At 36.1% G+C, this 13914-nt stretch overlaps 1 protein-coding gene across 1 annotated transcript in view; it reads right to left on the reverse strand.

The window, feature by feature from the left end:
- cped1 (cadherin-like and PC-esterase domain containing 1) overlaps window positions 1–13914 on the reverse strand; it is a 100627-nt gene that overhangs the window by 8906 nt on the left and 77807 nt on the right. The window contains exons 16-19 of the mRNA XM_088645215.1: window positions 10458–10575; window positions 9056–9192; window positions 1261–1481; window positions 713–814 (exon numbers count right to left, since the gene is read on the reverse strand). Coding sequence (XP_088501341.1) covers window positions 713–814; window positions 1261–1481; window positions 9056–9192; window positions 10458–10575 — 578 coding nt within the window. The remainder of the gene's footprint in view (window positions 1–712; window positions 815–1260; window positions 1482–9055; window positions 9193–10457; window positions 10576–13914) is intronic.

Consider the following 13914-nt stretch of genomic DNA (forward strand, 5'->3'; position numbering starts at 1 on the left):
AAAGCTGTTGCTACACGAGCAGCGTAAGGGCATGTGTTACCCTGCTGAAATGCTGTCACACCAGGAAGACAAGGAAGTGAGGTCCCAGGACTTGATCATTGTAGTGCCGTGTGATCAACAACAATCACTGCAAGAAGAGTTTTGCAGTGCCTAGACACTCTTGATCAGACCATCACACTTGGACTACTTTATCAATCTTGACTTGTGGTTTCCTAGAGTGTGGCCTATCAGTACTGTTTGGCTATAATGTCTTGCCAGGTTATATATTGCTGTTTGTAAACACCCCTGATGGTGATCAACAGTGTACTGAAACCTCTGAGATACAGAAGTGCACACAGGCTTTGTTGTTTGGTAAGTGTCACATGTTGGTTCCCTTTTGAAATTTTCCTTCTTAATTTTGGACAGACTTAACATTCAACAGGTTAAATCACCTCATTACATGTGCTCAAACATTTATGAAGGGATTTAGTCCTTATGCAACAGTTAATATCACTTAAATGTCCCACAACATATAATAAAAGAAAATGACATGGAAAAAAAAAAGATCAGTACCCCAAATCTATATTTTTCTAAAAATACACATGCATAGAGGGATAAGCTCAGTATATTATTATTATAATTATTATAATTATTACTGTTGTTGGTGTTGGGGTGTTTTTAAATTCTGACTTTGAAATTACACATATTTAGAAATGTTTCCATTTAAAAGTACCTTTTCAGGACACGGTGTATGATTGTCAGGTGATCAGTACTGAGCCATTGAACTCCTCCAACAACAATCACTGTTTGCTCTGTGTTTTCAAGCGGGCGGGATCTGAGAGATAGCAGAAAAAAATAATATCACATGGTGAGAACAGATGACAATGTTCCAACCAAACCGTACTACATTTAATCTCAGCATGTCAGCACTGGAACGCAATTTACATGAACTGCTTTCCATTTTATATCCTCTTAACACCACATGAATCAGTCTTTGTGGCTTCATATCATTGTTTAATGTAATTAGAAACATTAGGAAATGAATCTTTCACACATGGTACACTAAATAACCTTATTGTTCCAAAAGATGTTTGTGGATTCGTGTCCATGTCAGTGGCAAGCCATTTCTTTCCTATGTCCAAAGAAAACACATTAGTTTCTCTGCATGTTCTGGAGTTATCTTGTTTTTCCTGGACAAAGTTTTCAAAAGGAAAAGAATGCCTTAACATTGTGTTCCAAGAAAATTAAACATAAAAGAAGGCACAAACAGAGGAGTGTTACCTCAGAATTAGGTGCTGCAGTGCCTTCTCAAATGTGGGCCTTTGGTCCTTACTTAACCAGAACTGAGGGTAGTAAGAATAGCTGATAAGAGTCTTTCCTTCATTGACATTATGATAGACAACAGTGTCATGAGCTTTGTCCCAATCATCTAGAGTCTCGTTCACACGTTCCATGAGGTAGAACATCATTCCTCGGTTCGTTGAATCCCCAATAAAAAGAACCTTTTGAAAAGAAAAACAATTGAATCGGACATCATAAAATAACAGAATTTAATTCTGACATACAAATTCTGATGCTGCCAGACTAGCTGTTGCATTCTTTCTAATCATAGTTAAATTCATTTGTGGATTTGTCATTCGCAGGTCCACTACTTGAAGTTTTCTGAAGAAAATGTCTAGGTTTTCAACTCATCACACAAAGCTGCTTTTTAAATAAAAACTAGACGTATCAGAGGTGAACACAATTGCCTATGCATTAGGGACAAAAGTGGTGTTTACATAAATGTGGTAAAGTGTAATAATAACATTCAGTGCATGATCCAACATAATAATCAGAATTATTATTATTATTATTATTATTATTATTATTATTATTATTACTGCTGTTGTTGTTTGTTATTATTATTATTATTTTATGTAACCACAGGGTGCAATACTAGGCTTTATCTACATTTCATTTATGTGTGCATTGTCCAAATAAAGGAGAACACAGCCCTTAAAAGATATTACGTCAACAATGTCTGGTTGAGTACCAAAACTGAATTGTTTATTAAAAGAAACAAATATAGCACAACCAGTACTCATTTATTTCTTCTTCCTTATTAAAATAAACCCAGAAAAATAATAGTTTATGCACTCTCAATAAAGGTAGTTTAGAAAAGAGTGAAGAATATTACTTTTTATTGGTTAAATAATTAAAAATGCTTGGGGTGATATTCCTCAATATAACCAATATGACCGTTGGTGTTATCTCATTTGATACAATCATTACAATCTTTGAAAGAACAGGAATTAGTCAAGCCAGAAATCTGAAAAGGCATTCAGTACTTGTGGATTATTGGCTGGAAATTTAATTGTGCTATGAAATTAATGTCCCAGCCATAATGCAGATGAAACAGTAATATTTTATAAAATTTGTGGTTAGTAATCTTAAGACATAACCTTTCAGCAAGACAATGCATGTCCTTTTACAAATGTTCTTAGGTCCTATTGGTATTATATTTAATGACGATGGAATTCTCTTGCAAAGGCAATGAAGCAGTTTTAAGGAGGGTGTAAAATGCAAGTCTTCTTATAAAATCTTTGGGATGAAAGTGTTCATTGGAGAACTGTGCCAGCTTCTGCACATTACTTACAACAAGGCTTTTCCTTTATATTGTGAACAATGTATTTACCAGACCTTATACCTTTTTGCCAGGCAGATCATTCTGACTCCAGGTACTTGAGAGCAAAACTGGACTGCAATTGACATTAAAGCCACAAAGACAACTTTATTTAGTAATTACTTCATGGTACAGTACCAAAGAAAGCTTTCTGACAACATTGTTTCCATTGGTTCTCCTACTAGTTGAGTCATTAAGCAACCCTAACACAAACAGTAGCCCTTTGCTCAGCTTGGCACATTTTAGGCAATAGAATGTAGCTTATGAAAATAAATGGTTCAAAACTTTGCCTCTTCTGGAAACATTTTAGAATGACACAAGCAAAATTCTTATTACACATACACACTCCAGTATACTCCATGGTTTATACAAGTAAATGGTTTGGCACTTGTATTAAGAAAGTAATTTATTTGTGTAAAACAATTCTAAGTATTATTTAAATAATAAGAGTTTGTGGTTGGTAATAACACTGTAACTACAGTATCACACAGTGCACACTGAATAATTGCCAGAAGAAATAAGAAACAGTCATGAGAGACTGTTTAACAATGAAACTCAAATGTATTATACAATCTAGTGACATAATAAAGTGACATTTACAATGCGAAACCAAATGTTCAAAAACTACTTAAAACATCAGCAAAAACAATGCATAAAATTAATAGAAAACACGGTGTACCAGGGTTGACCTGACTCAAAAATATAATGCTAAATATGTTTACCCACTCTTCTTTTACAGTAAACATGTACTTGTACAAATACATATACCTGCTGAGCTGGGTTCTGAGGCAAAGACAACAAAACACCAAAAAAATAATAACATCCTGAAACAAAAAGTCAGTTGTGAAGAAGTTCAGTTGCAGAATGATGCTTCAGCAGATCCTTTGAATCAGTCAACAGGTGACTTAAGTCAAATGTACATAAAAAATATCCTTACCAAAAGTAAAATTGGTGCAATAAAAACTTAGATACAGAAAAAACAGTGATATTTCAGACCATGAGGACCAGAGGTGAGAGTCCCTGGGCGAAGTAACCATGGCCAGGACATCTCCCTTAGGACAGCTCTCAGAAATATGCCAATATGAGAGGGAGCCAGAATCCGTGGAGGAGCTACAGCCAGCAGCCCCAGAATGATGTAACAATCTTTCCGATTCATTTTATTGATTGAATGAAGTTTGCCTTCTGTCATTTTTCCCTTAAGTAATTCTTATGTGAAAGAATAAAGACCTTACATATTTAGTGAAGCATAAAGTAGCATTTTAAAATGCTGTGCTTTTCCAGCAGATGTCATTCAATTTGCTTGGCTTATAAAAATAACCTGTGATTTTGCTTAAGTGAAACCTTAAATATGCAAATTATACATTATACATCTTACACACAATTACTGATTTATAAACGCTTTCAAGCACTCTTTTATAGATGTAATGTTACTTTATTTTCTGAAGTGAGGTACTTCATTGCATTTTACAAGTGAACCAGAACCATAATTTTTATTGACTGAGAAAGTCTGTCTTTATGGGTTAGAGAGGCAATTCCTAACTGCAGCTAAATAGATGCTTGGCTCTCCTTTTTTCTGTTTCCTCATGGCAATGCAATTAAAGAGTTATGCCTTAGTTCCTTCTAATATGCTATGGTGTATAGAATTATGGGCACAAGGAAACATGATACATTCTATATCAGAATCAACGACATTTGAGCTAAACTTCATGTTAAACATTTTAATAATGCATTTAGGTTTGACTATTAATAACTACATCTTAAATATCAGACTCTTATGGGAGTTTCATAACTATTGCTTTTTTGGCACAACAGCATCTGGGTGCACCAGGATGAAGTCATATTTTTATGCAGTGTTAAGTATTTTGGTGTGTGGAGCAGCAGTCCCCAATACTAATCCTGAAATGGTGGTGTGTCTAAAGGTCTTAAGTCCAGCTTGGCTCTTAACCTGAATCAAGTTATTATTTCCTTCAATGGATCAGTTTAATAACGTCTTTCAGGCTCCCTGCTCTTCAGATGCCTCTGCATCTGAAAAATCTAGAGACACACCATCCCTCCAGGACCTAACACTAGGGTAGAGTATCATTTAAACAAATGTCTTAAATACACTTGATCTGTGTTCAATAGGTTTAGGTTTTTTAAATTAAATTTGATTTAATTGTATTATATCACTCTAATTTAATGCTTGTAAGCTTGTGTTTTTTAACAAAAGTTCTGAATCAGGCCACATGGTCTCTGGCTGGCTCCTGTTATAAGAATATTAGAAAACAATGAAAGGAGGCCATTTAACAGTAATTTGCTTGGTAGAAATTTGGCTCTTTTTCATCGTTGAGGGGGTTTTAGGGGGTAGTGGTTGGGCTCAAAGGAAAAGCAGTGTAAACAACTGTCAACATTCTTGTCTTTTGAAATTCTAATGATTTTCTGTTTTGCAACATTCCTTATAAAAAAACAATCACTTGCGCTGAAAGATCGGCTGCTTGTATTGGCATCTAATATCAAGCAAACCAACAAGATGCTTCTGCATTTTACAGATCAAACACAGCTTTAACTAGTTTAGGGGGTTTATAACATATCGCATGTTCACATAAATGTGTATTCAGTATTAAAAATTAAGGATGTTTCTTTTTTAATTTTCTTCTCTAATGTTTTGGCCTGTTTGTGTAAAAGGAACACTCAAAAACCCCAACCATAAAATTTATTACCAGGATCAAAAGCATGTGGAAAATATTACCCTTGGACATTTAAAGTCCCCACTATTGTTTGGCATGCATCTTTCATTTATGACTCAGCTGCCCACACATTTAACTCTTAGGCTCACCTTGCTGGCACAACACATGTTACATATTGGAACATTTAGGTTTGATGTTAATTAAACAGAGGTAGTCTGCATTTCATTTGTTTTGTCATCTAAAACTAATCTCATAGATGACGATAGCTCATAAATTACAAATTGAAGCAAAGACCAACAAAATATGTTCAAAGTATGTTTTCCTCAATGTGTGTTTCATTATCATTCTGTCCTTTTGTCCATTTGGTTCCTAGTCATTGTGGAATAATTGCTACTATAACTTCTCATAAAACACGACACCAGAGGTTATTCTGGCCTATTAGTTCAAAGTCGGGACTTCAAGACCTTTGTGTTTCTACACTTGCTGGTTTGTAAAATGAACTACACTTGACTTGAAAATGCCAGCTGCACTGATTTTGGAAACCACAGTCCTACCATCCCATGTCAACTCCACAAACCCATGGCTGCATGAAGGTCATGTCACATTTAACTTCTTATATCACAACAGAAGATAATTAAATAACCAACGACTCCCCTAACTCAAGCCTCTTCCACCTGTGGCTCCTTCATTTGACACTCCCTTGCTCTGCAGTTCCCCACCATACCAGTTTTCCACAACAATGTTCTCCACCTACAAATGTTGTCCTCATACCATCACATATCAGAATGTGGTTCAACTACAAAGGACTCTGAAAAAATCTGAATTCACTTTTGCTGCCAAATATCAACAGTTGCCGTAATGACCTCCCTACTCTCTCAGCTTTTCCTTATGACGTAGCACTGCCAACAAGTCTCTAGTCCAAGTGCTACTCTGGGACTGGCTACCCACTCTATCCTCCAAGCCAACTATGTTGCTCTTCTTCTTCTTGACCCTTATACACTATTTCATGTTTTCAAAAAGCAACATCTTTATGTTTCCCTTCCCATCCCTTCTCACAATCATCTCTTTTTTCACTTCTTTTTGTTGGCAGTAAACCTGCAAATTATGCCTACACCGAAACCCATAGCGGCCAAACCTATAACATCAGACCCGGAAGTCTCATTAACAACCCTGTCTACCCCCAGTGCTCACACTGCATTTCTTGAACCTACAAGTGTCCCATTTTTGGCCGTGCAATATAAAAAAAAGTTCTACAAGTTCAGTTGACTTGACCTGGTGAAGTGAAGGACCTGACATTTTCTTCTTGAATTTGTCATAAATTCACGATCCCTTAAGATATACAGTAGAAAGCTAACTGAGTCCTGAACCAGTAAAGCTGCCTCGAACCATGATACTGTCACCGCCATGGTTCACAGCTAGGATGACATTCTTCTGTTGGAAAGCAGTGTTTGGTTTTCACCACAACATGTTTCCCTTTGTGGCCGAAAAATTCAACTTTTGACTTGCCTGTCCAAAGTACATTTTTCCAGTGGTCCTGCAGACCATTCAGGTGCTCTTTGGCAAACTATTCCTTTTTAGAGAAGGAATAGTTTCTTCCTGGCTATTCCCATTCAGTTTGTTCATGATGATGATGATGGTTGAAGCATGAACACTGGCATTCGCAACAAGGTGAAAGGCCTTCAGATCCTTAGATGTTACTCCATGGTCCTTTGTGACTTCCTGGATGATAGCTTTTGGAGCTATCTTGGCTACAAAATCAGTCCTGTGTAGGGTAACTGTGAACTTGAATAATTTCCAAATGTAGACTAGATTGAACCCCCAATATTTAGATATGTTTTTGTTACCATCTCTAGGCCGATGAACATCAGCTGCTCTTTTTCTGAAATTCCCTCAGATCTCTTCTGATTGCGGCATTACTAACTTGTGTGGTGAAAACCAAGCTCACAAAGTTTTTGACTACTATATAAGACAGGGCTCCCCAAACACAGTCCTCGTTTCATTTCTGCCCAATTAGATAACCACCTTATTCTAATTTCCCCCTGTAACTGTGCTATGTAAACTAGGGTTTCAATTATTTTTTTCACACACACACTATTACATACACACACACACTGATTTTTAATTACTAATTGTTCTATTTTATACACCATTGAGTCTCAAAAATGATTGAATTAGGAAATATAATCTCTTTTGGTTATTTAAGAAAAGATTTGTTTTGATTAAAGAAGGGTATCATGATAAGGAATATCACAGCATATTAATAGTGGGGTTATCACACTGTACTGTAATTTATTAATATATTTATTCACTCTTGTATTGGTTTATTTGGAAGGTTTTTCTTAATAAAATTGGAATTTGTGTTCTTTGAATCTGTGTGTGTGTCACTGAACTGTGCGGTAGTCTTATAATTCACTGTCCCAGTTTCACTGTTTCAGTAAACAGTTAAATTATTACAGCTGTGCATACTTTCAATACTTAAAATTCAGCTCAGACATCATTTCTTATGAATCTCCCGACTTACTAACAATTGCACTTAACTCAGTCAACCTTAAAAATTCCTAATAATTCCTTTCATTTATAATAGTGCTTTTCTGGACATTCCACTCAAAGTGCTTTATAGGTAACGGGGACTATTCTCCACCACCACCAATGTGTAGCACTCATGTGGATGATGATATGGCAGTCAAAGTATGCCAGTACACTCACCACATATCAGCCAATTCATAGATTCAGAACAATACTATCTGACTCTTTATTCATTGATGAGGACTCACAAATACTTCATACTATATCCAAGATGTGTTAAGTAAAGCAGGGTTCATTGATAAATATTTTTTGTCCATTTGTCCTGGTTTGGCACGACATTTGTCTTTGCTAACCTATTAATCCGTGGTCAACAATGAAATCCCTTAGGCTATCAAGCATACAGTACATCATATTAGATGTGAACTATCTAAGACAAGCTCATTGTAAACTATGCAGTTTTTCACTGATGTTATGGGGTCACACTCATATTGCCAGGTTATGAGTCAGGTCCATAAGTCAGGGAAGTCACAGAAGAAAAGCTTCCATATATGAGCCATAATATGGACCTCATACTGATGTATGGTTTCGAGGACAGAAGTTAAAATCCCAGTGTCACTGGATCTCTGTGCTCTGGAAAACTCACAGTGAAGCAAATGTAAATATGCAGCCCTAAATACAGCCTTTGGATTATTACTTTTGTCTATCAGCTAGATAACATAGATACCACATAATGACAGATTATACCATTAATTACAATATACTAGCAATAATCCAGTTTTATAAGTAGTGTAATTTAATCAGACCCTGGGTACTTTAAAGTGGTATGGTACTCTACAGTGCTAGAGTAATCAATTTAAGAAGTAACCCTGGATTTTCATTTTATGTTTTCAAGGTATATCAAACATCAATAGGAAGCACTAACAAAAGACATTTATTGTTTCTTTTCTAAAAGGAAAAAAACCCAATAAAGACAATATTTTTGTGTTAGCCGGCCATTAACATTTTATTTCTTAAATATTTTTGTCTAGATACCTGATATGATGCTGAAAAGAAATCAGTTTTTTTGTCTTTGAATTGAGCATGCTGTTCATGTTTTCAAGGTAAATAATTTTTTGCCTTCTTAAATGTAGTATAAAAAGGGTGGATTGACCTGAGATATACTGTATGCAGGCTTGTAAGAATCTGTTTTGTGTAGCAAGGTAGGAGTAGCCTTAGTAGTTACCTTTCTCTCTTTCATGCAGGCTTGAAGCTGGAGCCTGTCTAGTACAGGGTGGTAGCAGTGGTCTGGTTGCCAGGTTACCTCCCTCCAGTCACAGGTTCTGTTGTCTGAACAACTCAGGCATGGAACCACCCAGCGCCCTAGGAAAATAGGACAGACTTTCCTCAGTAAAAAATGACTGTATTCCCGTAACAAGTAGAGAGGGTCTAGATGACCATACTGGCAATGTAAAACAAAAAAATGTAATTTCTGTTACATATTTTTTCATATTTTGAGAGCCATTTAAGATTATATAGATTTCATTTAGATAGTTTTGTTGTCTTTTTTTGCTTTAATTATGATAAACATTTTCTCTTTGAGGGAATAAAAGCAAATCCAAGCAAATGAGAACCATTGGTTCTCTTTGTGAGAGAAAAGCTTGACAAAGAGTATGGATTAATTAAAAAATGTATATTGTACTATATTTAGAGTATGTACATTATTTTACCTTCTATCATAAGAAGAAACTACACAGCACCAAAAAATCCAGTCCCTATAATTCAAATTACTTCCCAGCTATACTTCTGATACATTCCAGTAGAACATACTAGAAAATCGAATTTCCTATTAGTTTCTCTGTTGTTTGGTACAATTAGCACAAATCCCATACAGAAAAACCTTTCAGACTATATGATATACAGTATCATGGAATTTAACGTTCATGCATGAACTCAATTTTAAAACAGCATTATGGGCAGAATAAAGATGGTGTGTTGAAAGAAGGCTGAGCGAGATGTTTTAATTGAGTGTAAGTTATATGTAATGCACATATGCATATTGCAGGATAAGGGAAGTGACGCAGAGTTAAGAAAAATAATCACATATTCTTCCCCAATGGTTTGTAATGCCTAGAAAAAGAGGATCAAGGGATTATGAACTGTGAATTTGTGATATTCAGTAATCATACCCTTCTGGCTCAGTACTTTCCAGACTCCTTTAAAAAGGGATGTTTTATATTACAAGAACATGACTGAGTCTCAGATCTTGGGATTCTGATCACTCTTTAGACCTACAGCACAGTAATGCTTTCCATTTGTGGTGCAGTGAATACCATGACTGACCAAAAGACTAGTCTATTTACTCTTTCTCTCTGATGGCAAAATGGGTTGTATGTATTTCTTTCTGTACAGTTCAGACTTCTGACAATGAACCATGGCCAGCTACAGTACATAGCTATATTAAAGTATTGTATCTTGAAGCTGTGCTAGGGAAGAATCTACTTACAGCCAGAGTACAATCTGCCTTGGCTGTTGCTGTGTGAATCACTCTCACAAAGTCATTGTCTAGTCAAAGTCAAAGTCTACAGGGAGAAATATTATGGAGCATCAGAACGGACCATGCCTGAACTTGCACACTACCAACTAACCTCTGGCATCCCCTGAGAGGCAGGCCTGTGTGTGACCTTGCAAATATCCTGGAGGGGGGATACTGGGGACAGGCTCCAAACCACAGGGCTCCTTGGGCCGAATAATCAGACCACAATCCTGAGACAACACAAAAGAATGAAAAAAGATTAATAGTCTTTTACCTACTTATATGAATCATGCTGGCAGCACTATAGTGGTGCATTTTCCATAAGAGAAGTGCTGATGATGTGTCACAAGATTAGAACAAAAAGTTTCTGTGAACATATACTTCAACATTTCAGGCCTCTCATTTTATTAAGACCAACGTTTTAAGCTTTTTAAGGTACGGATGCATTATCACTCAGTGTGTTCTTATAAAAAAACAGCAAAAATGAAATGAGCGATTATGTTTGAAAAAACAGACAGTATATCTAATGACGTTCACATCCCCTTAAAAAATAGCTCCAGTATGTTATGAGGCCCAAATGTGGGTTTTCAGCTTCCTTTCCTGTGTTTCCAAGATCATAATGAAACCCTTTTGAAAAGAGGTCTATCAGTATATTGTTTTGTTGTCAAACTGTTTTCCTCAGGATTCTTAAAGTCCTAAAAGAAACAGAGAGATGACTAAATGCAAGGGTCTTTAAGAAAGCGCATCTCTCTTAAATTCTGGCAGTGCCTCTCCAAAGACTTCCACTGATTCATATGTGTTTAACAAGTATCAAAGTACCTTCCTGGCTATGAGCCTTCTCAGTATAATGTTAGATGTACGGGTCAGACAAACTTAACAAGATGAATGACAGTGAGACTCTCTAGTGTCAAACTGCAATGTCCACTTGGAGCCTTACGGTCTGGACATACTAAAGAGCTATTTAGCGGCATTACTTAAACTTACACCGAGATCTGAAAGCCCCTGCCTTGCGGCACAACAATTTGCACAGGGCTTCACACAGCAGCACCACATTCCTGAATGATCCGTGACTGCTGTCAACAAAGTGCAACAAGACAACTTAACAGGGATTTTCTTGTTCATACTTGTGCACAGTGTAAATGTATAAACATAGGATCACTTTTGATTTCAAGAATATATGTATAAAGTGGTCCTCACCAACAGAAATGTTTTAGCTGACTGTTTATTGTACCAGTATTAAACCTGATTTTAAAACCAGTCTCCGCCCCCTGTAAATAAACTCCAAAAAGATAAGGTACGAAGTTTTTCAGAGCAGTTGGAAACTAGGTTCTTAGATCTTGGATTATTTTATGATTTTATACTGTGAATATTTCCAGAACAAAAAAGGCTGCAGCAAGTTCACTTCTATAAAAAGAAAATGTTGTGTCTGTAACACAGTTAAGCTTCCTTGTCTTCAGTGACATCAATTACAGCAACAATTTTCAATATTTTAAATGTTCAGAATTTGTTTTTCCACACAGGGATATTTTTTTATTTCTGTAATTTTGAAATGCTGAAATAAGAAAGACATACTGCTTAAATAAAAAGACATGATGAAAAACTATTTTGAAATCAAACTCATAAGTTAACACTCAAATCCTAAGAACCACTTAAATCATGCTCAGTTAGCAGATATTCTGTCACAGAAAAGGATAATAAAACAGCGGGATATCAAAATGTGACAGCCAGTTAAAAAACACAGCTAAATTTATATGTTCAATTTAATTTCCTAAGCTGCATTAGCACAAGACACACACGGAAACATTTAAGGAGTTTTGGAGGTGAATGATCTTGAATAGTGACAAAATTCAAATCCTCTTATGAGACACATTTAATAAGGATAGTTGTGAATCTAAGTAAAGCAATCCTACCCTAGAATATGATAACACTGATTTATGTTGCCATTACATCATTCATTAACTTCTCATTATTATGGAATTTTGAACTACAAACGTAATGGGAATATAGAACAAGCTCCTCACCCATGTTATTAAAGCCAACAGAATCAGATGCATGAGATCCTCTGGGTTAGCTACTGTACCAGTAAAAAATGTGATTCTCTTTAGTAATCTTAAGTTGCTAATGAAGTAACAAAGCAGGGACTAGATAGCAGATACAGCGCCTGTACTGATGGACTAGAATATGTATAAAATAATAATAGAAGAAGAGGAAGAAACTGGATAAAGAAATTTAGAAATTGGTTGGATTATTAAGGCCTTTCCCCTTAAGGTGATTTTATATGACAGACATAACGTTAGTAATATGTTATGCAACAACTTTATGGAGCTTGTGGTAATTTTGAGACTGTAAAATTAGTGGTAACTAAAACTGGTGGCAAGCAAATGAGGTGTAAAAAGTTTGCAGCATTTCATGTTGTACAGTATATTTGGTTACAAGCATCTTCTACAATTTTAATTTTATGGGAGGGCTGCTGTTCCATAGGTAATATTTCATTTATGATCTAACAATTTGTAATAAAATAAATTGTATTCTTAAAATGTAAAACAAAACTGATCTGACTACAAATATTATGTCTGCTTTAATTTGTATTTTGTCTAACTCAAAAACTAGTGTGAAACCTGTTATGACCATAGACCTTATTGTTAACAACTGGGACAGTGACAGTTGTAATAAGCTGTAATAGTATGGTATTTGTGCCTTGAGAGTTACCTGATTAATGCGGGTGATGATGCGTGATAGTTTGAAGGCTGGGGTTTGTCTTTATAAGTCATCTCCTTGCTTGTCATATTTATTTTTTGTGATGTGGTGAGAGCTTTGACAGTAACATATTTTTTAACTGGGATAGTTTGGGGCTCCTTTTTAGGGGAATGTGGGCTATAATCACATCAGAAATCTGGCAAACCAGAACAGACCCAGAAATCTTGGGATCTTGCTAAAGTAGCCCCAAATGGAAGCTCCTGCTGCCTTTTTTTATTTTCTGCTTTTGTGGTGGGTTTTGTTTGTGGGTGGTCTCTGATGGCGGAGGTAGGAAAGAAACGTGACTTCTTCTTCAAGCAAGAAGAAACTAAAAGAGCTTCACTCTCCAGAAATGTTTGAAATAGCCGATGGAGATAACAACAGTTTAGCTGCTTCTTTCCAAATCGGACTACATCTTGGGTGAAGAGGAAGCAGAACAAAAGCTCCTTAGCACACATGCAGCTATTAATTTTGAAGATAGATTAACATGAAATAACATTCACATTGAGAGTTTACTGGAAGGATCTAAACATAAGGAATTGATTCAAGGATAAAGCTATCCTTGGATGGTCCCCAGCTCTGGCACAATGAGATGTATTTTTATTGAGAGAGTGCACTGGATTAATGGCGGTCACTCTTCTGAAGGCTGCGAGATTCTTTTGGTTTTCTGTTCATTTCTGTTTTCAGACAAATTTTTTTGGAGGAAAGTGTAACGAACAGTTCTTTCAGACCCTATGCGGACGACACGATCCAGGGAAAAGTGAAGAAACCGGTGGGAGACAGGAACAGGAACAGAGAATAAAACCTTAACGGGACCAGGCAGTTCCAGGTCC

This window comes from Lepisosteus platostomus, chromosome 9 (genome assembly GCF_059453375.1).
Source record: "Lepisosteus platostomus isolate fLepPlt1 chromosome 9, fLepPlt1.hap1, whole genome shotgun sequence".
Lineage (NCBI taxonomy): Eukaryota > Metazoa > Chordata > Actinopteri > Semionotiformes > Lepisosteidae > Lepisosteus > Lepisosteus platostomus.